General features: G+C 39.2%; 1 protein-coding gene across 15 annotated transcripts in view; it reads left to right on the top strand.

Annotated features, from left to right (window-relative positions):
- Positions 1-24,763, top strand: part of GPHN (gephyrin) — a 452,278-nt gene that overhangs the window by 148,949 nt on the left and 278,566 nt on the right. For all 15 annotated transcript variants that reach the window (XM_070418066.1, XM_070418183.1, XM_070418108.1 and 12 more), the window contains exon 3: positions 15,723-15,780. In XM_070418066.1, coding sequence (XP_070274167.1) covers positions 15,723-15,780 — 58 coding nt within the window. The remainder of the gene's footprint in view (positions 1-15,722; positions 15,781-24,763) is intronic.

Below are 24,763 nucleotides of genomic sequence, written 5' to 3'. Positions count from 1 at the left end.
GTAGTAGTAGTAGTTTACTGTTGCGTTAGAAGAGATTCTTAAATATTTGAATATTAACCTCTTATCTGATAGATGGTTTGCAAATATTTTCACTTATTCTGTAGGATGTCGTTTTACTCTGTTCATTTTTTTTTTCTTTGCTGTGCAGAATCTTTTTAGTTTGATGTAGTACCACTTGTCTATTTTGGCTTTGTTGCCTTTGCTTTTGATGTCAAATCCAAGAAATCATTGCCAAGACCAATGTCAATCCCTATTTTTCCTCTTAGAAGTGTTGTGTTACAGTTTTAGGTCTGACATTGAATTCTTGAACCATTTAGAGGTTTTTTTATATATATATATGGTGTAAGACAGGGATCTAATTGTATTTTTTTGCATGTAGATGTCCAGTTTTTCTAATATCATTTTTTTTGAAGAGTCTATTCTGTACCCATTTTGTATTCTTGGCGCCTTTGTTGAAGATCATTTAACTGTATATACATGTATATACATTGATTTATTCCTGGAGTCTCTATTCTGTTCTATTGATATGTGTATGTTTTTATGCCAGTACCATACTGTTTCAGTTACTGTAACTTTGTAATATATTTTAAAATCAGGAAGTGTGATACCTACAGCTTTGTTCTTATTTTCTGAGATTGCTTTTGTTATTTGAGGTATTTTGTGTTTCCATATGAATTTTAGGATTGTTTCTTCTCTTTCTATAAAAAATGCCTTTGGGGTTTTGATAAGAATTGCATTGAATCTGTTGATTGCTTTAGATAATATGGACATTTTAACTATTAAGTCTTCAATTATACGCACACATGCTCTTTCCATTTCTTTATGTCTTTTAAAATTTCTTTCAGCAATGATTTGAAGTTTTCAGTGTATGAGTCAGTTGCCTCCTTGGTTAAGTTTATTTCTAAATAAGTTTATTTCTAAATATTTTATTATTTTAGATGCTATTCTAAATGGGATTGTTTTCTACATATCTTTTTCACATAGTTTGTTTTAAGCATACAGAAATGCTCCTGGTTTTTGTTGTTAATTTTGTATCCTGCAAGAAGTACGGAAGATAATTAAAATATGCCACCTTTAGAAGAATAGAATTATTGAATGTACATGAAAAAGAAAACTTTTTTCCAGGTAACATATTCCAGTATTAGTAAAGGTAGAAATAAAGGAGAATATCCTCAGGTTCTTCTACATTTAAAGTGACTGTCCTTTTGGTCAGCATTAAGTTTTCTACTGGACTCTAGAATGAAAAAGGTAATTTCATAGATAGTTTAGAAAAGTGCAAGTACTCATAATTTCAAAAAATCTCTAATTTAGAAGGCAAAGTAACTTTCCTGTGTTAGTTACACTATCAGTTAGTGTGAAATACAAACCTTTTTATAGAAATCCTAGAATTCCCCTTTCTAGGTATTTACAGTCTTTGTCATTTGCCTTAGGTAAGACTCTTTGTAGGAGAAAAGATTTATTTCACTCCATTGTTGCATCCTGATGATTCTAAGTATTCAAGTACTCTAATGATAAATGCCTGGACAATGTTTATGTGAATTGATTGTGACCAGCAATTTAATTAATCATCATAATGAGTACAGTGAGAAAAAGAAGAAATAGGCTGCAATTTCTTTGAGTCAGATTTTGATTTTAAGCAAACATGCAGAGAATCATTAGAACTCCAAGGTGATTTTGTCCACGAAAGGCAAGAGAATGAAGTTATTTGAGAATTTTAAAATCTATAAATTTGCACTTTTAATTATCTAGAGATCAAGTAGTTTCGTCTTTTCTCTGGGAAGTCAACACCCATTTATTTACCCGTGGAAAAATATCTCAGCTAAACAAATTTTTTTTTTCTTCAAAACCACAAATAGCCCTGACTGGTTTGTCTCAGTGGATAGAGCATCGGCCTGCAGACTGAAAGGTCCCAGGTTCGATTTCGGCCAAGGGCATGTACCTTGCTTGCGGGCACATCCCCAGTAGGGAGGTGTGCAGGAGGCGGCTGATCGATGTTTCTCTCTCATCGATGTTTCTAACTCTCTATCCCTCTCTCTTCCTCTCTGTAAGAAATCAATGAAATATATTTTTTAAAAAACCCACAAATAAAGGATACCCCCTCAAAATGTATACACACTGTAATAGCTGAGAGCTCAATTTTAAAGATGAAATGTATGTTAATAAACACTACCTTAATAATTATTCAAAGTGTGTCTATACATATGTATCTTATCCGTAAAGAAGCCAAAATTGATCTAAAAGGAGTTTCAAATATTTATTTCCACTCTGAAGTGTTTTTTGTATTGTAAGAAATTATGAAAATCATTAATATTTGTTGAAATGGGAGTAAATAAGAATAGTAACAAAGATACTATCTTTTTTACCCTTGTTTATGTTTTGAATGTTGTGTTAGTCTCAGTAATAAATATTTTTCTTGATATTTTTATGTCAATAAATGTTTTATACCAAATATGTATGTATGTTTTATAACAAATTTTACCTCCACAATAAGAAAGCTATATTGATGGAAAATGCTGCTGTAGATGGAAGTGTGAAATTTATGTTTGCCAACTTCAAACTGTTGGTGTAGGACTGTGGTCGGCAAACTGCGGCTCGTGAGCCACATGTGGCTCTTTAGCCCCTTGAGTGTGGCTCTTCCTAAGCCTTAGGAGTACCCTAATTAAGTTAATAACTATGTACCTACCTATATAGTTTAAGTTTAAAAAATTTGGCTCTCAAAAGAAATTTCAGTCGTTGTACTGTTGATATTTGGCTCTGTTGACTAATGAGTTTGCCGACCACTGGTGTAGGAGATCCACATTGAAAATATTTCTTAATCTATAACTGTCTTTCAAATGTTAATAGTATTTTTATTAATCCCTCCTAAAGAACCAAAATTTTTATTTGAATAAGTTTAAATAACCACATGTAGCTAATGGGTACCCTATTTGGACAACACAGATTTAGACTAACATAATTCTGTCAAATAAACCCAAAATTTCAATTATTTCACACAAGACATTTCTTTTTCACATAATAGTCCAATATGAATATTTCTGTATGCCTGGGGCAGGTTAATTGTGTCTTCATTTGTGGCTTCATCATCCCCTGAGACCTTGGAGATTTTTGCTACTAGATGGCAAAAGGAAGGAAAACTCTACTTCTTAAAATCCTAGCCAGAAAGTCAGAAAGATCATTCTGCTGACAGTCAATTAGTGAGAACTAGTTGTGTGGCCACATCTAGATCCAAGGAACTGGAAAATGTAGTCCCTGGCTAAGTAGCCACTACCCAGCAATAAATTCATGATGGTAAGAGGAACACAATTTTTTTCTTTCAATTTTATTTTGTATTGGTTTCAGGTGTACAGCTGAGTGGTTAGACAATCATATACTTTACATAGTGTTCCCCTCAATATTTCTAGTACCCTGACACCATACATAATTAGCATAATATTATTAACTATATTTCCTGTGCTTTACTTACATACCTGAGACTATTTTGTAACTACCAATTTGTACTTCTTAATCCCTTAACCTCTTACAAACCAGTTCCCCAATCCACCTCCCCTCTGGCAACCACCAGATGACTCTCTGTGTCTATCAGTCTGTTTCAGTTTTGTTTGTTCATTTATTTTGTTTTTTAAGTTCACATGTAAGTGAAATCATATGGTATTTGTCTTTCTGTGACTTATTTTACTGAGCATAATACCCTCTAGGTCCATCCATGCTGTTGCAAAAGGTAAGATTTCATCCTTTTTTAAGGCTAAGTAATATTGCATTGTGTATATGTACCACAGCTTTTTTATTCACTTGTCTATTATTGGGTTGCTTTCAATATCATGACTACTATAAATAACTAGTGGCCCAGTGCACAAAATTTGTGCGGGAGGTGAGGGGTGTCCCTCAGCCCGGCCTGCACCCTCTCCAATCTGGGACCCCTCAGGGAATGGCCAACTGCCAGTTTAGGCCATAGGGAGTTGGACATCCCTCTCACAATCCGGGACCTCTGGTTCCTAACCGCTCACTTGCCTGCCTGCCTGATCACCCCTAACCACTCTGCCTGCCAGCCTGCTCATCCCCAACTGCCCTCCCTTCCTGGCCTGATCACCCCTAACCGCCTCTGCCTCGGCCCCACTACCATGGCTTTATCTGGAAGGACATCCGGAAGGTCTCCCGAGGGTCTCCTGGTCTATTTAGCATATTACCCTTTTATTAGTATAGATGCTGCAATGAACATAGGGTTACATATATTCTTCTGAATTAGTGTTTTGGGTATCCTCATATATATATCCAGAAGTGAAGTCACTGAGTTATAAGGCAGGTCCATTTTTAATTTTTTGAGGAAACTTGATACTGTTTTCCATAGTGGTTGTACCAATCTGTATTCCCACCAATAGTGCATGAGGGTTCCCTTTTCTCCACATTCTTGCCAAAATTTGTCATTTCTGGGTTTATTGATGATAGTCATTCTGACAGGTGTGAGGTGACATCTCATTGTGGTTTTTCTTTGCATTTCTCTGACAATTAGTGATGTTTAGTACCATTTCATATGTCTGTTGGCCTTCTGTATGTCCTCTTTGGAGAAGTGTCTACGCAGGTCCTTTGCCCATTTTTTAATTGGATTGATTTTTTTTTTATGTTGAATAGTATGAGTTTTTAATTAATTTTGCATATTAACCACCTTATCAGATGTATCATTAGGGAATATGTTCTCACTTTTTTTTAATTTCCCTTGTCTGAGGAGATATATCAGAAAAAATATTGCTATAAGAAATGTTAGGGATTTTATTGCCTATGTTTTCTTTTAGGATTCTTATGGTTTCAAGTCTTGCATTTAAGACCTTAATCCATTTTGAGTTTTTTCTTTTTTAAATATACTTTTCTTGAGTTCAGAGAGAAAGGGAGAGGGAGAGATAGAAACATCAATGATGAGAGAGAATCATTGATTGGCTGCCCCCTGCACATCCCACACTGGGGACTAAGCCTGCAACCTAGGCATGTGCCCTGACTGAGAATCGAACTGTGACCTCCAGGTTCATATGTTGATGCTCAACCACTGAGCTACACTGTCCAGGCTATTCTTTTTTTTTTTTTAAACAAAACATCTTTTATTGGATGTGGTGATTTGTGTAATCTGAATATGAGTTCTCTTTTGCACAGTAAAGTCATAGCTTTTTGAAAGCCTGATTATTTTTTTTTGCCCAGAAAAACATTTCCCATGACTTATTAAAAAGTTATTTAAAATAAAATATTATGCATTTAATATTTTCCAGAACTATTGTTTTTACTTTAGATTTATTTATTTATTTATTTATTTATTTATTTTTGAAATCATTATTGGAGTTTATTCTTGTATATGGTGTAAGAAGATGGTCTAGTTTCATTTTTTTGCAAGTATCTGTCCAATTTTCCCAGCTCCAGTTATTATTGAATATACCGTCTTTATCCCATTGTATGTTCTTGCCTTCCTTGTCAAATATTAATTGGCCATGTAGATGTGGGTTTATTTTTGGGTGCTCTGTTCTGTTCCATTTATCTATGTGTTGTTTCTAATACCAGTATGTTGTTTCTAATACCAGTACCATGCTTTTTTCATTACTCTGGCCTTATAATATAGTTTGATATCAGGTAACATGATACCTCCAGCTTTTTTCTTCTTTTTCAAAATTGCTGAGGCTATTAGAGTTTGGTTGGTTGTTTTTTGTGTGAACACAAATTTTTGTTAGTTCTACCACAGAGACCAGGCAAGTAAATATCCAAAAGTGAAGTGGGCCAGATGTCAATGCATATGTATTCACTGTATAAAGAGGGTGGCAGAGCTATGGCATGCCCTACACATAGGGAAATTACTATTTATTATCAGCCAGTCTTGTTCTGTTTTAGGAGGGAAAAATGTTGCCAGAACTTTTAGATTTATGGTTTTGGGTTTGTTTTTGTTTTTTAATGAAGATCTGAAAGCCATATTTTTATGTGAAATATTCCCTAGTTTTAAAAGATTATGAATAAAACTGCTACAAACATTTATGTACAAGTTTTTCTGTGAAAAAAGTTTTAACTTTAAGATATTGCCAAATTGCCCTAACCGGTTTGGCTCAGTGGATAGAGCATCGGCCTGCGGATTGAAAGGTCCCAGGTTCGATTCTGGTCAAGGGCATGTACCTTGGTTGCTGGCACATCCCCAGTGGGAGATGTGCGGGAGGCAGCTGATCGATGTTTCTCTCTCATCGATGTTTCTTACTCTCTATCCCTCTCCCTCCTCTCTGTAAAAAACCAATAAAATATATTTTTTAAAAAAAGAAATTGCCAAATTGTTTTCCTAAATTGCTGTACCATCTTACATTCCTATCACTATATGAGAGTTTCAGTGGCTCTGCATCTAACACTTGGTATTGTCATATTTTTTATTTTGGACACTTTGAAAGGTGTGCTTTTAATTTCACTTCCTATTGCCTAATGATGTTAAACATTTTTTATTTTCTTATTTCCTCTCTGTTTATCATCTTTGGTCAGTGTTTATTTAAATCTTTTGCCTTGCTCTGGCTAGTGTAGCTCAGTTGCTGGAAGCCTCCTCCTGTCCACCAAAAGGTAATGGTTCAAATCCCAGTCAGGGCACACACCCAGGTTGTGGGTTCCATTCCCAGTCAGGGAATGTGCAGCCATTCTATGTTTCTCTCCCATCTATTTCTCCTCCTTTTCTTCCTCCTCCTCCTCCTCCTCTTCCTCCTCCTCCTCTCCTCCTCCCCCTCCCCCTTCTCCCTCTCCCTCTCCCTCTTCCACTTCTTCCTCTTCTTTCTCTTCTTCCTCCTCTTCTTCCTCTTTTCCTTCCTCTTCTTCTTCTTCTCCTCCCACACCTCCTCCCCCCCTCCTCCTCCCCCTCCTCCTCCCTTCCTCCTTCCTCTCATTGTCCCTTCCTCTATGAGAATCAATTTTAAAAAGAAAATATCTTGCTCATTTATAAAACTATTTTTATTTCTTTTTAGAGAGAAAGGAAAGGAGAGAGAGTGAGAGAAATATCAATGTGAGAGCAAAACATCTATCAGATGCCTTCTACATGCCCCCTACTGGCATTCGAGCCTGCAACCCTAGGCATGTGCCTTGACCAAGGAATCGAACCAACAACCTTTTGGTGCACAGGATGACACGCAACCAACTGAGCAACACTGTCCAGGGCTCTTTTGCCCATTTTTAATTCAGTTGTTTGCTCTCTTAGTGTTAAGTTTATATAGTTTTATATATTCTTTGTAAAGATATATACAAGCCCTTTCTTGGCGATGTGGTTTGCCAACATTTTTTCCCAATTTGTTATTTTTTTCATTTTCTTAACATTTTCTCTCACAGAGCAAAACTTTATGAACTTTTTTCCTAGCTCTAGGTCACAGAGATTTTTTTCTTGTATTTTCTTACAAAATTTTATAATTTTACATTTAGACCTAACATCAGTATAAGTTAATTTTATGTAAGGTATGAGGGTTAGATCAAAGTTCATTTGTCTGCATATGGATGTACACTGTTGTAACACTATTTGTCTTAAAGTGAAAAGGGACTTTGAAGACTTCCAGGAGGAAATAAGCAATGGAAAAATATTTCTTATGTATTATCACTATGGGGTTTCTTATAATGCTTTATCAGTCCCATTGTGTAGCAAATTCATTTGCTGTAATGTGTTGATATTCTTTGAAAATAGGCTAATTTGAATCAAGAGCATATTTATTTATAAACTAGAGGCCCAGTGCACAAAAATTTGTGCACTTGGGGGGGAGAGGGGGTCCCTCAGCCCATCCTGTGCCCTCTCGCAGTCTGGGACCCCTCAGGAGATAATGACCTGCTGGCTTAGGCCTGCTCCTGGGTGGCAGAGGGCAGGCCCAATCCCTAGGTGCAGCCCCTAGTCGGGCTCAGAGCAGGGCCGATTGGGGAGTTGGGGCACTGCCCCCTGTCATGCACAGAGCAGGGCGGATTGGGAGGTTGCGATGCCACCCCCAGTCACGCTCAGGGTAGAGCCGATTGGGGGGTTGGGGCACCGCCCCCTGTCACACTCAAGGCAGGGTCGATAGGGAGGTTGCGGCGCCACCCCGTCACGCACAGAGCAGGGCCAATCGGGGTTGGGGCTCCGTACCCTGTCACACACAGAGCAGGGCCGGTCAGGGGGTTGAGGAGCTCCCCCCTGTCACGCACAGAGCAGGGCCCATCAGGGGGTTGGGGAGCTACCCCCTGTCACGCACAGAGCAGGGCCCATCAGGGGATTGGGGAGCTACCCCCTGTCACACACAGAGCAGGGCCGATACGGGAGTTGGGGCACCGCCTCCTGTCACACACAGAGCTGCAGGGCGATCAGGGGGTTGGGAAGCTCCCCCCGTCACACACAGAGCAGGGCCGATCAGGGGGTTGAGGAGCTCCCCCCGTCACGAACAGAGCAGGGTGGATAGGGAGGTTGTGGCCCCGCCCCCTGTCACACACAGAGCCGCAGGGCGATCAGGGGGTTTGGGCGCTGCCCCCTGTCACGCTGATCCCGGTGCCGGGAGGCCTCACTGCTCCACTGATCCCGGTGCTGGGAGGCATATTACCCTTTTACTATATAGGATAGAAGCCTGGTGCATGGGTGGGGGCCGGCTGGTTTGCCCTGAAGGGTGTCCTGGATCAGGGTGGGTGTCCCGCTTGGGTGCCTGGCCAGCCTGGGTGAGGGGATGATGGCTGTTTGCAGCTGGTCACACCCCCTTCAGGGTGGGGGTCCCCACTGGGGTGCCTGGCCAGCCTGGGTGAGGGGCTGAGGGCCGTTTTCAGGCTGGCGGGTGACTGAAGCTCCCAACCTGTCCTTTTTTCCTTTTTTTAAAATTCTGGGCCAGCTTTAGCTCTGAGGCTCAGCTCCAGCTATGAGACCTCCGCTGCTGAAAGCAGGTTTCTGGCCTTTGTTTACCTTCTGTATTTGAAACAATGTTGCGGTCCTGCTGGCTGAAGCCTGGGCTTTTGTTTAGCTTCTATATTTGTTACAGTGTTGCTTAGAGTGCAGCTGAGAAGCCGGCAAGGCAGGCGGGTAAGCTTGGCTTCCTCCGTCACTGAAGCAAGCAAGCCTCCCTGTTCGCATCAGCTGCTTGGCTGCCAGCCGCCATCTTGGTTGGCAGTTAATTTGCATATCTCACTGATTAGCCAATGGGAAGGGTAGCGGCTGTACGGCTAATTACCATGTTTCTCTTTTATTAGATAGGATAGGTATTGACTACAGTAAAATAGAACTCTGCCTCAAGTGTTTTCTTGTACAGTGAGGACAGTGTGTTGTAATGGGAAGAACATGAGATTTGGAATGAGTCTGCTTTCTCATTCCTTTGTTTAGTATAATACAGATGCCATCCAATTTTTCTTTGTTTTTAGACACTTGACCATATGGTTAGCCTACTATTTCCTACTATTTTGTCATTATACTATGCATAATGTTTATATGTCATATGTCCATATTAATCCATTAGGTATATGTTAAATCATATATTTTACCTGCCTTTTTATTAGTTTTTATATTTTTTATCCTTACCTGAGGATATGTTCTTAATTTGAGAGAGAGAGAGAGAGAAATATCAATGTGCAAGAAAAACATGGATTGGTTACATCAGCAGGCTCTTCAACAGGGGATTGAACCTATACCTCTTTGGTATATGGGATGATGCTCCAACCAACGGATCCACCTAGACAGGCTTACCTGCCTTAAAAAAAATTTTTTTGATTTGTTGAATTTATTGGGGTGACGTCCTATATAATAAAAGAGAAACTTGTAAATTGACCATCCCTTCGCTATGCTCACCAGCCAATCAGGGTGAATATTGCAAATTAACCCACAAATATGGTAGGTTAATTCATACACAGGTGCCAAGCGGAGAGCAGAAGCTGGAGAGCTGGCAGCTTGGGGGTCATGGCTCCCTCGGTCGCTGGGCGGAGAGCAGAGCAGGAGAGCCGGAGGCCTGGGAGGCCATGGCTTCCTCGGTCGCTCCCAGCACAGGGAGCACCAGGAATTCTGGGAATAGTAGTTCTGATGGCAGCCCCAGGACCGGAAGCAGAAGCCCAGAGCACGGGGAGCACCAGAAATGCTGGGAATCGTAGTTCTAGTGGGAGATGGATCTCCTAGGCACTAGAGCAGTGGTTCTCAACCTTCCTAAGCCATGACCCTTTAATACAGTTCCTCATGTTGTGATGACCCCCAATTTCACTGTTACAAATTGAACATAATTAAAGCATAGTGATTAATCACAAAAACAATATGTAATTATATATGTGTTTTCTGATAGTCTTAGGCGGCCCCTGTGAAAGGGTCGTTCGACCCCCAAAGTGGTCACGACCCACAAGTTGAGAACCGCTGCACTAGAGCAAAGTGAGCCTGGGGCAAGTTACTGTTGTGGTGGGGGATGGAGGGAAAGAAAAGGTGAGAGACATAAGTAAAATCAGAGTGTCTAGGAAAAATTAAAGGGAAGATATCCTATAACTTCCAGGAAATCTCCACTAATGAAGCAAAAACAAAATGCCTCTATTATTCTGTGAGCAACAAACCAAACTGGGTTGGGGGGTCTCAGACAATTCGTTCATATGATTGCAAAGACAGACAGAAACTCCCAGATTGGAGAAGGCTGTCCTGAGGGCTCCCAGATTGGAGAGGGTGCAGGTCGGGCTGAGGGACCGCCCTCCTCACACACCCCCCTCCGTGCACAAATCTTTGTGCACCGGGCCCCTAGTTGGTTAATAAAATTGTATAGCTTTCAGGTATACAATTTTATAATACATCATCTGTATATTGTATCGTGTATTCACCACCCCAAGTTAAGTCTCTTTCCATCACCATTTATCTCTCCTTTACCCTCTTCTACCTCCTCCATCCCCCTTACCTGCCTTTTTAACAGTTGAAACCATCATCATAGGTTTAAAGCTGATGTAGGAATACTAAATTGGAAGTTTACCTTCCCAAGATTGGGATTCCAGGAAAGGCAGTATTTGAGGTAGTGTTAGTCAACATTAATCAAAGGAAAAATAAGTTCTTTGTTGAAGTAGAATTAAAGTTTATTATAGCAACTTTGTTTTTATGTTTCTTCTACAATTAAAATGTTATCACCATGGCATCTTTAAATCATTATTGTATTAACAAATTGAAACTATTTCTGTAATCTCTGACATTTATGAAATAGGCATTAGACTGCTTATATTATAACTAGTCTATTTTTCGATAGGTGCTTTAAAATTATGAAGTAATTTAAAAATTTTAACTTATAGTGGATTATATTACAGATATTTGTGTGCTCAATTTGCTTTTTTAGAAAACTATGATTTCTTTGCATCCTTATTCTCTGGGTTGTATCTATTACATAATATAAATTCAGTGAATAAAATGATGAACTCATTTTTGGCAAGGCTATAAATTGAAGTCTTAGAATTTTCAGTAGTGTTTTTGCTCTAATGTCTTACTAATACCCTAACAATTTCAACTCCTAATTGAATAGCTTTAATAATTAACAATGAAAACATATTTTAAATGGCTACTTTAAACCTGCTACAGAGTTATGTAATTTTTCATTTTAGTAACATATAGTGCTGCTCTAGTTATTTTATTATGGTCTTATTTAGTATGTCACTTATGTACCTTATATATTATGAATTAAGTTAAATTTCATTACTGTTTTCATCATTCAATCTTGACACTTTAAGTCTAGGAAATTTCAAATCAAGATCTAAACACTAACTACATCAGACTAAAAAGTTCTTGCCCAGCAAAGAAAATCACCAACAAAATGAAAATACAATCCACTGAATGGGGGAACATATTTGCCGATACATCTGACAAGTGGATAATATCCAGAATTCAAACAATTCAATTAATAGATGGGCAAAGAACCTGAATAGACATTTCTCCAAAAGGGACATACAGATGGCCAAGAGACATATGAAAAGATGCTCAACGTCACTAATCATCAAAGAAATGCAAATTAAAACCACAATGAGATTTCATCTCACACCTCTCAGAATAGCTAACATCAGTAACTCAAAAAACAAATGTTAGCTAGAATGTAGAGAAGAGGGAATGCAAGATGGTGCAGTCACTGTGGAAGGCAGTATGGAGTTACCTTAAAAAATTAAAGACGGAACTGCCAAAAGTTCTTTTTTTTTAGGTTTGCCCAATTTAGCTAGAAAATTCCTTTTATTCTCAGATTTTTTTAAAAATTTAAATTCTTTATTGTTTAAAGTATTACATAAGTCTCCTTTTCCCCCCAGCCACCCCCAACCCCCAGTACATGAACTCAGCCCCCTCTCCCCTGTCTGTGCCCATTGGTTATGCTCATATGCATGCATACAAGTCCTTTGGTTGATCTTTTACCCCTTTGCCCCCTGCCTTCCCTCTTAGGTTAGACAGTCTGTTCGATGCTTCTGTGTTTCTGGTTCTATCTTTGTTCATCAGTTTATGTTGTTCATTATATTCCACAAGTGAGTGAGATCATGTAATATTTATCTTTCTCTGACTGGCTTATTTCGCTTAGCATAATGCCCTTCAGTTCCATCCAGGCTGTTGCAAATGATAAGAATTCCTTTTTTACAGCAGCGTAGTATTCCATTGTATAGATGTACCATAGATCTCTAATCCACTCATCTGCTGATGGGCACTTAGGCTGTTTCCAATTCTTAGCTATTGTAAATTGTGCTACTATGAACATAGGGGTGCATATATCCTTTCAGTTTCTTGGGATATATTCCTAGAAATAGGACTGGATCAAATGGAAGTTTAATTTTTAATTTTTTGAGGAAATGCCATATTGTTTTCCACAGTGGCTGCACCAGTATGCATACCCACCAGCAGTGCAAGAGGGTTCCTTTTTCTCCACATTTTCTCCATCACTTGTTATTTGTTGATTTGTTGATGATAGCCATTCTGACAGGTGTGAGATGATACCTCGTTGTTGTGATTTGCATCTCTCGGATGATTAGTGACTTTGAGCATGTTTTCCTTTGTCTCTTTGCCTTCTGTATGTCTTCTTCCAAAAAGTGTCTATTTAGCTCCTTTGCCCATTTTTTTATTGGATTGTTTATCTTCCTTTTGTTAAGTTGTATGAGTTCCCTATAAATTTTGGAGATTAAACCCTTATCGAAGATAACATTGGCAAATATGTTCTCCTATGTAGTGGGCTTTCTTGTTGTTTTGTTGATGGTTTCTTTTGCTGTGCAGAAGCTTTTTATTTTGATGTAGCCCCATTTATTTATTTTCTCCTTAGTTTTCATTGTCCCAGGAGCTGTATTCAGTAAAGACATTACTATGGCAAATGTCTGCTATTTTGCTGCCTATGGCTTCTGAAACTAAAAGTTCATTTAAAATTAAAAATGGACTGCCTTATGACCCAGCAATTCCATGTCTGGGAATTTATTCAAAGAAACCCAAGACATTAAAAAAAATGTATGCACTCCTGTGTTCATTGCAGCATTATTTACAATCACCAATATTTGGAAACAGCCCAAGTGTCCATCAGTAGATGAGTGGATAAAAAAGCAGTGGTACATTTATACAATGGAACTAGAGGCCCGGTGCACGAATTCGTGCATGGGTGGGGTCCCTCGGCTTGGCTGGCGATCAAGGCCTGCAGGGGGGAGGGACCCCTGGGAGGTTGGCTGGCCAGCCCCCTATCAGGGCCTTCAGGAGGGCTGGCCGGTAAGGGGGAAGGACTGTGGGAGGTTGACTGGCCTGGGGGAGGGGCTATGGGAGGTTGGCTTTGGGAGCACACTGACCACCAAGGGGCAGCTCCTGCTTTGACCATCTGCCCCCTGGTAGTCAGTGTGCGTCATAGCGACTGGTCGACCAGTCATTCCAATCGTAACGGTTGTTAGGCTTTTATATACATAGACACTACTTGGCCATAAAAAAAGAAGGAAATCTTACCCTTTGCAACACCATGGATGAACTGGAGAGCATTATTCTAAGTGAAATAAGCCAGTGAGAGAAAGACAAGTACCATATGATTTCACTCCTATGTGGAATCTAATGAACAAACAAGCAAAATAGTTACAGACTCATAGATAGAGAGCAGGCTGACAGTTGGCATTGAGGGAACTTAGGGGGAAGGGGAGGTATTGAGTAAAAAGGAAAAAAAAGAGAAAAACTTGTAAACACAGACAAGAGTGTGGTGATTGCTAGGGGGAAGAGGGTTGAGGGAGGTAGAGGAGGGCCTGGGGGGTAAATGGTGATGGATGAAGACTTGGCTTGGGCTGGTGAACACACAATACAGTGTACAGATGATGTATTATAGAATTGTATACCTGAAACATGTATAATTTTGTTTAACCAGTGTCACCCAATAAATTAAAAAACCCAAAAAACATTATTTCAGTGTGTGAAAAAATTATCTAACACTAGTTCCATTAACAAGGATAAATCTTAACATTAAAGAATTTAAATGCAGAGCTTTCAATAAAAGATAATTTGGTTAAATTACTTTTTAATGAAAACCAGAATATCATTTATTAATTTACATATGAGATAGGCGATATCTTCAAGTGTCTAAAATACATAAATGTCTTATTTATGATACCTTTTTTATATTGAGTACTTATAAAGTCAAATAAACAATCAAAAATTTTCTTTTTAAGCACTGAATTAGAACAGTGATAGGTAAGCACTGAATTAGAGCAGTGGTAGGAATTAAGAACCTAGAGCACCTGTCTATTAGAGATATGATAGTAGCACAATACTACCATATATGGAATTTAAAAATTTTAGTAGCACATTGTAAAAACTGAAAAGAAACAGATTAAGTTAATTTTAATAATATAGCTATTTAACTCAGTATATCCACAATGTTATTTTAGCCCATAATCAGTGTTTTTAAATTAACCTTTTTATACTAAGTATTTAAAATCTGCTGTGTATTTTACACTTAATGTACATCTCAATTAGCATCTTTACTTACTAGCTACTTCAGTTACGTAAGAAAATTACTGAATATTTTTGTGTCTCAATTTCTCCATTTTTGTAATGAAACATTATAATGGTTAAATTATATAATATATACTATGCCTAGCAAATGGTGTTACAGAAATCTTAGCTGCTTTCCAAAAATATTTCAAATAGATGAACATGATATGTAATGACATCACTGCCTCAAAGCAAAAATTATATCTTAAGCATTAAATTTGTAACTCTAAAACACTCATCTTTTTCCATTGGACAGTTCGGGGTATACTTATCTCTCTGAATCCATGTTTAAACTATTTTTAAAAGAAGCAAAACTAATATTGGCTCATCAGTTGTGACAAATACTGCACACTAATGCAAGATGTTAAAAGAAAACTGTGGTGTGAGAATCTGTGAAATAAATTTCTTTACTTTTCTGATTATTTTCTCTGTAAACCTAAAACTACTGTAAAAATTAAGTCTGTTATAAAAACAAACAAACAAAAAAACCCAAACAAACACCATGTCTGCTACTGATTCTTGATATATCTCAGTTGTGACAGAATCCATCAGTAAAAGTGGCAGTTTTAGTATCATTAAAACCATCAATCAGAGAAGTTTAGTTATGGTGAAAAGTCTGACTTAATGTTTCCTCTTCCGGTAGTCATTCATTATCTACCTCTTTTTAACTAATATATGGAAAATTTCATCATAAAATGGTTGTTTTGCCTTCATGGTTATTGGGGTGGGCAATGGGCATTATTGGTGTCACTCTGATGTTAATAGTCGTATTTTTTTATACACTATTGCCGGTTTTGAGACTATTTTCTTCTCCTGATTTCAGGTTGGGTGGGACTATATCAGCATACAAGATAGTACCAGACGAAATAGAAGAAATCAAGGTACCGTATGGCGTTTTTCATCTCTACAAACAAAGACTTAGTATCTTGGTGGCAAGTGGGGGAAGAATTGCTTATTCTTTATGCTATTAAATCTTTAAATGTATTAGGACAGCATTTTATTCCAAGTTATCCTATTTGAAATAATATATAATAATATATATCTGATAGTGGTCATCTGATAGAGATCAGATCTCATCTATCATTACCATTGTATTTCTAAAAAAATATTAGAAGAATCGAAAAGGAACCCTTTCCTGTGAATTGCATTGAAAAATCTATTAAAGAAAGCATTGTATTTATCCATAAGTGTGTATAATGAATTATCTTTATCTTGTTTTAATTTCTTTTCTGTATAGATTTTCACCGATTATAAATGTCAGTCGCATAGTAAATATTTCCTGGTTCCTTTGAAAAAATATGCCAATTTCAATTAAAATTTACAGTACTGGCCATGGCCAGGTAGATCAGATGGTTAGAGAATTGTCCGGATATGCCAAGGTTTCAGGTTCGATCCCTGCTCAGAGCACATACAGGAATCAACCAATGAATGCATAAATAAGTGGAACAACAAAATCGATGTTTCTTGCCTTGGCTGGGTGGTTTTTTTGATTGGAGCCTCATCCATACAGCAAAAGGTTGTGGGTTCAATTTCCAGTCAGGGCCCATACCTAGTTTGCAGGTTTGATCCCCAGGAGGCAGCCAATTGATGTTTCTCTCTCACATCAGTGTTCGTTCTCTCTCTCTCTCTCTCTCTCTCTCTCTCTCTCTCTCTCTCTCTCAAATCAATGAAAGCATATTCTTGGGTGAGGGTTGAAAAAAAATTTAATTGATGTATTTTTCTTTCTCATATCCATTAAAAATTGCAGTACAATAAATGAAAAATTAACATTTTTGAAAATTACAGCATTACTATAATCTTCTATACCTAATATTTTACTAAACTTTATGGACTATTAATTATCTAACATAACATGTGGCTCTTGTTTAAAAGCAGTTTACAATGTAACAAGAACTGAACTTACTACCTGTTCCATAAGTAAGTTAACAATTGGATAGAAGTAGTGAAGGATAAACAATACTGAGTTAAGTTGTTAAAATGACATGTAAAGTACTCAACAAATTATTAACTTTGATTTGATCAACTTTTCAAAATCAAGTTAAATATATTCAAATCTTAAATAAATCTTTAATTTTTTTACATTATTCTTGAATTAGTTGAACTCATTAATCTTTATTATGTAATACTAGAGGTCCGGTGCACAAGATTCATGCACAGGAGGGTGTGTCCCCTCAGCCCAGCCTGCACCCTCTCCAATCTGGGACCCCTTGGGAGATGTCTGACTGCTGGTTTAGGCCCGATCCCCAGGACCACTGGCTCCTAACTGCTCACCTGCCTGCCTGCCTGATTGCCCCTAACTGGCCCCCCTGCCAGCCTGATCACCCCTAACCACCTCTGCCTGCCGACCTGATCACTCCTAACTGCTCCCCTGCTAGCCTGGTCGCCCCCAACTGCCCCCCCGCCACCAACCTAGTCGCCCCCAACTGCCCCACAATGCTGGTTTGGTCGCCCCTAACTGCCCCCCCCCCGCCAGCATGGTCGTCCCTTACTGCCCACCCTGTCAGCCTGGTCACCCCCAACAGCCCCCCTCTGCTGGTCTTGTTGCCGCTAACTGCCCCCCCCCACCAGTCTGGTCACCCCTTACTGCCCCCGCTGCCGGCCTGGTCGCCTCTAACTGTCCCCCCCGCTGGCCTGGTCATCCCCAACTGCCCCCCCCCCCCCCGCCAGCCTGGTTGCCCCTCACTGCCCCCCCCCCGCCCGCTGGCTTGGTTGCCCCCAATTGCCCCCCTTCCAGCTTGGTTGCCCCTCATGGCCCCCCTGCCAGCCTGGTCGCCCCCAACTGCCACCCCTGCTGGCCTGGTCGCCTCTCACTTTCCCCCTCTGCCAGCCTGGTTGCCCCTCACTGCCCCCCCCTTCCGCTTGGTCGCCCCACACAGCCTGCTGTTCGGTTGTTTGTTTGCCCCTCACTGCCCCCCCCTGCCAGCCTGGTCTCCCCACACAGCCTGATGTTCAGTCATTTGGTCGTCCCTCACTAACCCCCCTGCTGGCCTGGTCGCCCCACTCAACCTGTTGGGTCGTCTGTTTGGTTGTTTCGGATGTGATGGCCCCTGGCTATTTATATATATATATATATATATATATATATATATATATATATATATATATACACACACACACACACACACACACACACACACACACACATACATATACTATTAATTTTAATATGTCAGGTGTTATGTGTAGTCAACATCAGGAATTAATGCCATGATTACATTCTATCATTTAAGAAATAAGCTGTCAGCAGACTTACTCAAACTTGATATAAATTCTCAAAATAGGTGGCTGGGAGGAACCTTTGGTCTAATCCAGATCTCTCATTTTTTTAAAAAGAGAAAACAGGAATAAAGGTGAACTTGCTAAAATTAATTGTTTGAGGTCCAGTAAATACTTCCAAAAATATAATCAGGGGTTTAAAGGGTCAGAATAACGTGAACATATTACTTCTTGAGATATATATTACAAACTTTAAGTAATCAATAAATGTATATATAAATAATAAAGCAGCATTTATATAAAGGATACAGAGTTGAAATCCATCTCTCTAAAAGGTGCTCTGTCTTTTTTACAATTATAATATGTTAAGTGATTAAGATAAACAAAGTGTCCTATGAAAGACCTAAGAGGTGCACTTGGCCATTTGTAAAAGATAATCAGCAATCTTTCCCAAGAACTCAGCAAATTGGAGTTTTATACAGTTCTGTATTCTGTGAAAGAATAAATATGAGATAATATGGCAACAGATCACAGGGTTAAAATAAAAACTGTGGAGATATAGAACTGGCAGTGGACCTTTATGCTATTTTAAGAAATTTAGATTTTATACTGAAAACTATGGGTTGCCATTATGTGATTTTAAGAAAGAAAGAAAGAAACGTAACCTGATTGGTAAGTTTTTTAGATTTTTCTGTGATGAGTGAGAAAAATAATTTCAATGAAAAGGAGGTTCCATCTATAATGAAGTAGACCAGGTTGCAAGATATAAGCACTAAATGATTAAAATCTGAGCTAAAGAGATAGCAGTAAGGCTGAAGAAAAAACTTAGATTCCAGAAATATTATATAAGTAGAATCAAAAAATACTTTATTAATTGGCTCTAATACTTTAGGGGAAGATGGAAAGATTGAGTCAGGTTTCTGGCTTAGGAAATCTTAGGATATCCAAGAAAAGAACTAAGTTTGAGAGGAAAGAGGATATGTTTTGACTTATTTAGTTCGTCATTATATATCTGTCTCAGATAACCAAATATCCAGTAAGTGATTGGATAAGTCAGCCTGGAACTCAGAAAAAGATAATTGTATCTTTTGATTGATATTGGGGTTTGTCATTATGTGAGGTAATTAAGGCCATGCCAATACATGCAATTACCTAAAAAATGATTTTAAAACAATCTTTATTGTTGAAAGTATTACATATGCTTCCTTACCGCCCCCCTCCCCCCCCCATTGACGCTTTCTAGCCCATCCCTCACCTCCTGCCCCAGGTCTTCACCACCCTATTGTCTGTGTCCATGGGTTATACATATACATGCATACAAGTTCTTTGGTTGATCTCTTCCCACCCACCCACCCTTGTAGTCTCTCTGAGATTTCACAGTCTGTTCCATGCTCCCTGCAGCTGGCCCTCCCACGATTGCCCCCCCCAACCTTGATTGGGGGTGGGGCCTGCCAGCCAACCTCCCATGTCCCCTCACCCTGACTGGCCCAGCTCAATTGGCCCAGATCAGGATGGGCCAGCCGGACCCCACCTGTGCACGAATTTGTGCACCTACCTCTAGTGAGGTATTAATAGTGGACTGAAACTGTTGCCCTGGGGAACGCCCATCCTAGAAACAGAGGATTAATATATTATTTTTTTAAGTTTAATTAAGTGCAAGAATTTTGCCTAATTTTTATAGTGACTTTCTCTAAAGGAGGAGTTCTTTCATTGTATTTTTTAAAGTACATTTTATTGATTTTTTACGGAGAGGAAGGGAGAGGGATAGAGAGTTAGAAATATCGATGAGAGAGAAACATCGATCAGCTGCCTCCTGCACACCCCCTACTGGGGATGTGCCTGCAACCAAGGTACATGCCCTTGACTGGAATCGAACCCAGGGCCCTTCAGTCCATAGGTTGACGCTCTATCCACTGAGCCAAACCGGTCAGGGCCTTTCACTGTATTTTTTGAAATTCTAGAATTATAGAGTTATGTCTCAAGAGATTTTTTTTTTTTTAAGCATGATTAATGGATGACATGTGATATGTGATTTTTCCCATCAGTTACTAGTTTTACATCTCAGATAGCTTCAGAGAGTTTGAGGCCTGAGGCATAAAAAATATAAAATTGATTCTTTTGTTCAAAAGTGTTAGAAGAAAAACTATTATAAATTACTAGAGGCCCGGTGCACAAAAATTTGTGCACGCGGGGGGGAAGGGGGGTCCCTCAGCCCGGCCTGTGCCCTCTAGCAGTCTGGGACCCCTCAGGAGATAACGACCTGTTGGCTTAGGCCTGCTCCTGGGTGGCAGAGGGCAGGCCCAATCCCTAGGTGCAGCCCCTGGTCGGGCTCAGAGCAGGGCCGATTGGGGAGTTGGGGCGCTGCCCCCTGTCATGCACAGAGCAGGGCGGATTGGGAGGTTGCAATACCGCCCTCAGTCATGCTCAGGGTAGGGCCGATTGGGGGGTTGGGGCACTGCCCCCTGTCACACTCAAGGCAGTGTCGATGGGGAGGTTGCGGCGCCACCCCTGTCACGCACAGAGCAGGGCCAATCAGGGGGTTGGGGCGCTGTCCCCTGTCACTCACAGAGCAGGGCCCATCAGGGGGGTTGGGGCTCCGTACCCTGTCACGCACAGAGCAGAGCCAATCAGGGGGTTGGGCGCTGCCCCCTGTCATGCACAGAGCAAGGCCCATCAGGGGGTTGGGGAGCTCCTCCCTGTAACTCACAGAGTAGGGCCGATAGGGGAGTTAGGGCACCGCCCCCTGTCACACACACAGCAGGGCGGATCAGGGGGTTGGGGCGCCGCCCTCTATCACCCACAGAGCAGGGCCGATCAGGGGGTTGGGGCACCACCACTGTCACACTCAGGGCAGGGCCGATGGGGAGGTTATGGCTCTACCCTGTCACACTCAGAGCAGGGCCTGGGGGGGCGGGGGGTTGGGGCGCCGCACCCTGTCACACACAGAGCAGGGCCGATCAGGGGGTTGGGATGCCGCACCCTGTCACACACAGAGTCGCAGGGCAATCGGGGTTTGGGCGCTGCCCCCTGTCACGCTGATCCGGTGCCAGGAGGCCTCGCGGCTCCGCTGATCCCAGTGCTGGGAGGCATATTGCCCTTTTACTATATAGGACAGAGGCCTGAGGGCAGGCTGGTTTGCCCTGAAGGGTGTCCTTGTTAGGGTGAGGGTCCCCACTGGGGTGCCTGGCCAGCCTGGATGAGGGGATGGTGGCTGTTTGCAGCTGGTCACACCCCCTTCAGGGTGGGGGTCCCCACTGGGGTGCCTGGCCAGTCTGGGTGAGGGGCTGAGGGCTGCCTTCAGGCTGGCGATTGACTGAAGCTCCCAACTGCTCCTTTTTTTCTTTTTTTTTTCTTTATATTCTGGGCCAGCTTTAGCTCTGGCTCTAGCTCTGAGGCCTCGGCTGCTGAAAGCAGGTATCTGATTTGTTTGCGTTCTATAATTGAAACAATGTATAACTCCAGCTCTGAGATCCCGGCTGCTGAAAGCTGGTTTCTGGGGTTTTGTTTAGCTTCTATATTTGTTACAAAGTTTCAAACTGCCAGCTCAGAGGCCGGCAAGGCAGGCGGGGAACATTGGAGTCCTTCTTCACTGAAGCAAGCAAGCCTCATGTTCACTTTCAGCTGCCTGGCTGCCGGCCGCCATCTTGGCTGACATTTAATTTGCATATACTCACTGATTAGCCAATGAAAAGGGTAGCGGTCGTACGCTAATTACCATGTTTTTCTTTTATTAGTGTAGATTCTACCAACATATGTTGGCACCATTTGCATTTTCAGCTGAATTCAGATAGTAAAATCTTTTTGCTTTGATTGGAGGAAATGGGAGACATATGTTTGTAATGTTCATTTTAGTTGGATAATATCTGAGTAATTTTAAATTATTTAAATGTGCAATTGAATTTATATTTGAACTATACTGTCTGTAATATACCATATATAAAGATATATGTATGTATAGTTTTACTATTAAAAAGGTATGATTGATGAAACATAATTCAATTTTTGTCAGATATAATAATCTTTCACAATGTTTCTAGTACCAGAAATCATTTAGTTCATACATAGTTTGACTTAAGCATACATTTATTTATTACAAAAAATCATCTCATAGTGAATGGATGCTAGGCCAAAGGCTTAAAGGATAAAGAGTGCCTATCTTCCTGGCCCAATCACAATAATCTCTTCCACCTAAATATCTTTGCTTTTATTTAGATTTACCACTCATGCACACATATTTTTAAATATTATAATTTCTTTGTGTTTCTGCTTGCATTTTATATAAAGTGAATCACATTGTATGTAATCTTTTGTGCTTTCTTCTTTTGCTCAACACTGAGATTCATCTATGTCATTGTCAATAGCTAAGTTTCTTTCTTCTTCTTTTATTTTGGCCATAAAATACCTCATTGTATCACAAATTATTGAGAACTACCACTGATGGACATTCAGCTTATTTCCATTTGGAGTTATTATGAAAAAATATGTTATAAAATTCTTATATAGCATCTTGTGTAAGAGTTTCTCTAAGGTATATACTAAAGAAAGGAATTTCTGGTTTTTTAAGTAATGTGTATTTTCAACTTTTCTGAATGAAATCACTGTTTTCTAAGGTAGTTATGCTAATTTATACTACCAACTTGGGTATATTTATTTTAAAGAGAGATATTTAAATATTAACTCTTTAATCTATCTGAAATTTATATTGGTATAAATTTTTATTTATTTATATATGGGATGACTTACAGTTACAGCCCAATTTATGGGAAAACCTATCCCTCTCCCCTCCAGTTTGAATTGTCTCATTTATCATATACTAACGTTTCATATGCCAAGACACTCACATGCACATACATAAGCCTCTTTTTTTCTGAATTTTTTTTTCCTTGATCTATTTATCTGTTTGTTTGTTTTTTGCTGGCACAATACTTGAGTGGCAAGGGTTAGGGAGGGTGGTGGCACCAGAAGGAAGTGGCACAACACTTTTCAAGTGCTAAAAAAAGAACTGTTACCAAAAAGTGTATGTCTAGTGAAATTATACTTTAGGAATGAATGGGAAATAAGGACATACTCAGACCAAAGAAAACTGAAAGAATTTGTCACTAGAAAACCTACCCTGAAAGAATGACTAAATGAATTTTCTAGAGGAAGGAAATAACTTGAGAAAAGAAAGAAGAACAGAATAGGTAAATATAGTAGACTATCTTTTAAAAATGATTTTCTTAAGTCACATTTGAAGGTTGAAACAAAAATAATAATACCATATAATGTGGTATATTATATACTATATGGAGTAAATAATAAAGTCATATTTAAAATATGGGAGGGTAAAGGTGCCTAAATGAAAGCAAAGTTTCTGTATTTCACTTGAAATGATAAAATGTCAATATCAGTAGACTGTGATAAATTTCATCTATATATTGTAATACTCAGAGCAACCACTAAAAGAAGTATACAAAACAATATACACAAAAATATTATAAATTAAGATGAAATACTGAAAAAATTTTCAAGTAGTTCACAATAAGGTATGAAGAAACAGGAATGAGAAACAGAAGACATAAACAGATTTAAGTCCTACCATATCAGTAATTGCCTTAAATATAAATAATCTAAATATACAATTAAAAGACAAATTGACATAATGGATTTTTAGAAATGATCCAACATATGCTATTCTCAAAAAATGATTTCAAAAACAATGACACAGCCCTAACCGGTTTGGCTCAGTGGATAGAGTGTTGGCCTATAGACTGAAGGGTCCCAGGTTTGATTCTGGTCAAGGGCATGTACCTTGGTTGCGGGCACATCCCCAGTAGCGGGTGTGCAGGAGGCACTGATCGATGTTTCTCTCTCATTGATGTTTCTAACTCTCTATCCCTCTCCCTTCCTCTCTGTAAAAAAAATAAATAAATAAATAAAAAATAAAAAAATCAATAAAATATATATTTAAAAAAATAACTCAAAACAATGACACAGGTAGGTTGAAAGTAAAAGGATAGAAAAAGATATAACATGAAAATATCAATTTTTAGAGAAAAGGAAAATTCTCAGGTCAATAACCCATGTTTCTTCTTCAAGAAGTTAAAGAAGAGGAGCCAGATATAGTCAAAACCAGAAGACAGAAAATACTTAAAAATTGGAATAAATGAAATTAAAAATAGGAACACAGAAGGGGAAAATCCATGAAATAAAAAGCTGGTTCTTTTAAAAACTCAATAACATTGATAAACATCTTACTAGACTAACAAATTTAAAGAAAAAAAGACACAATCATCAATATCAGGATTGAACAAACAATATTACTATAGATTTTCCAACCATTAAAAGGATAATTAGAGAATACTATGAAAAACTTTATATCCATAACTTAAATTACTTAGAAAAAATTGAACGATTCCTAAAACCTCACAAATTACAAAAAATAACCAAAAAGATATAGACAATCTATATAGTTTTATAGCCTGAAATACCACCTTTAAAAAAATATCCAGGCCCAGATGGTTTTACTGGAGAATTGTTCTGAATGAGGATAACCTGGGTCCATCATCACAATAGTATGGGAATACCATACTGTGATGAGGATTTAGTAACCATAATTCCTTCACAGAATACCAAGGATTTGCTCCTAATGAGATGGAATCTCACAGG

This window comes from Myotis yumanensis, unplaced genomic scaffold (genome assembly GCF_028538775.1).
Source record: "Myotis yumanensis isolate MYYU_CA2020_CCGP unplaced genomic scaffold, mMyoYum1.0.hap1 SCAF_1, whole genome shotgun sequence".
NCBI lineage: Eukaryota > Metazoa > Chordata > Mammalia > Chiroptera > Vespertilionidae > Myotis > Myotis yumanensis.
The sequence above is the reverse complement of the archived record's forward strand: the minus strand, read 5'-3'. Positions and strand labels throughout refer to the sequence as shown.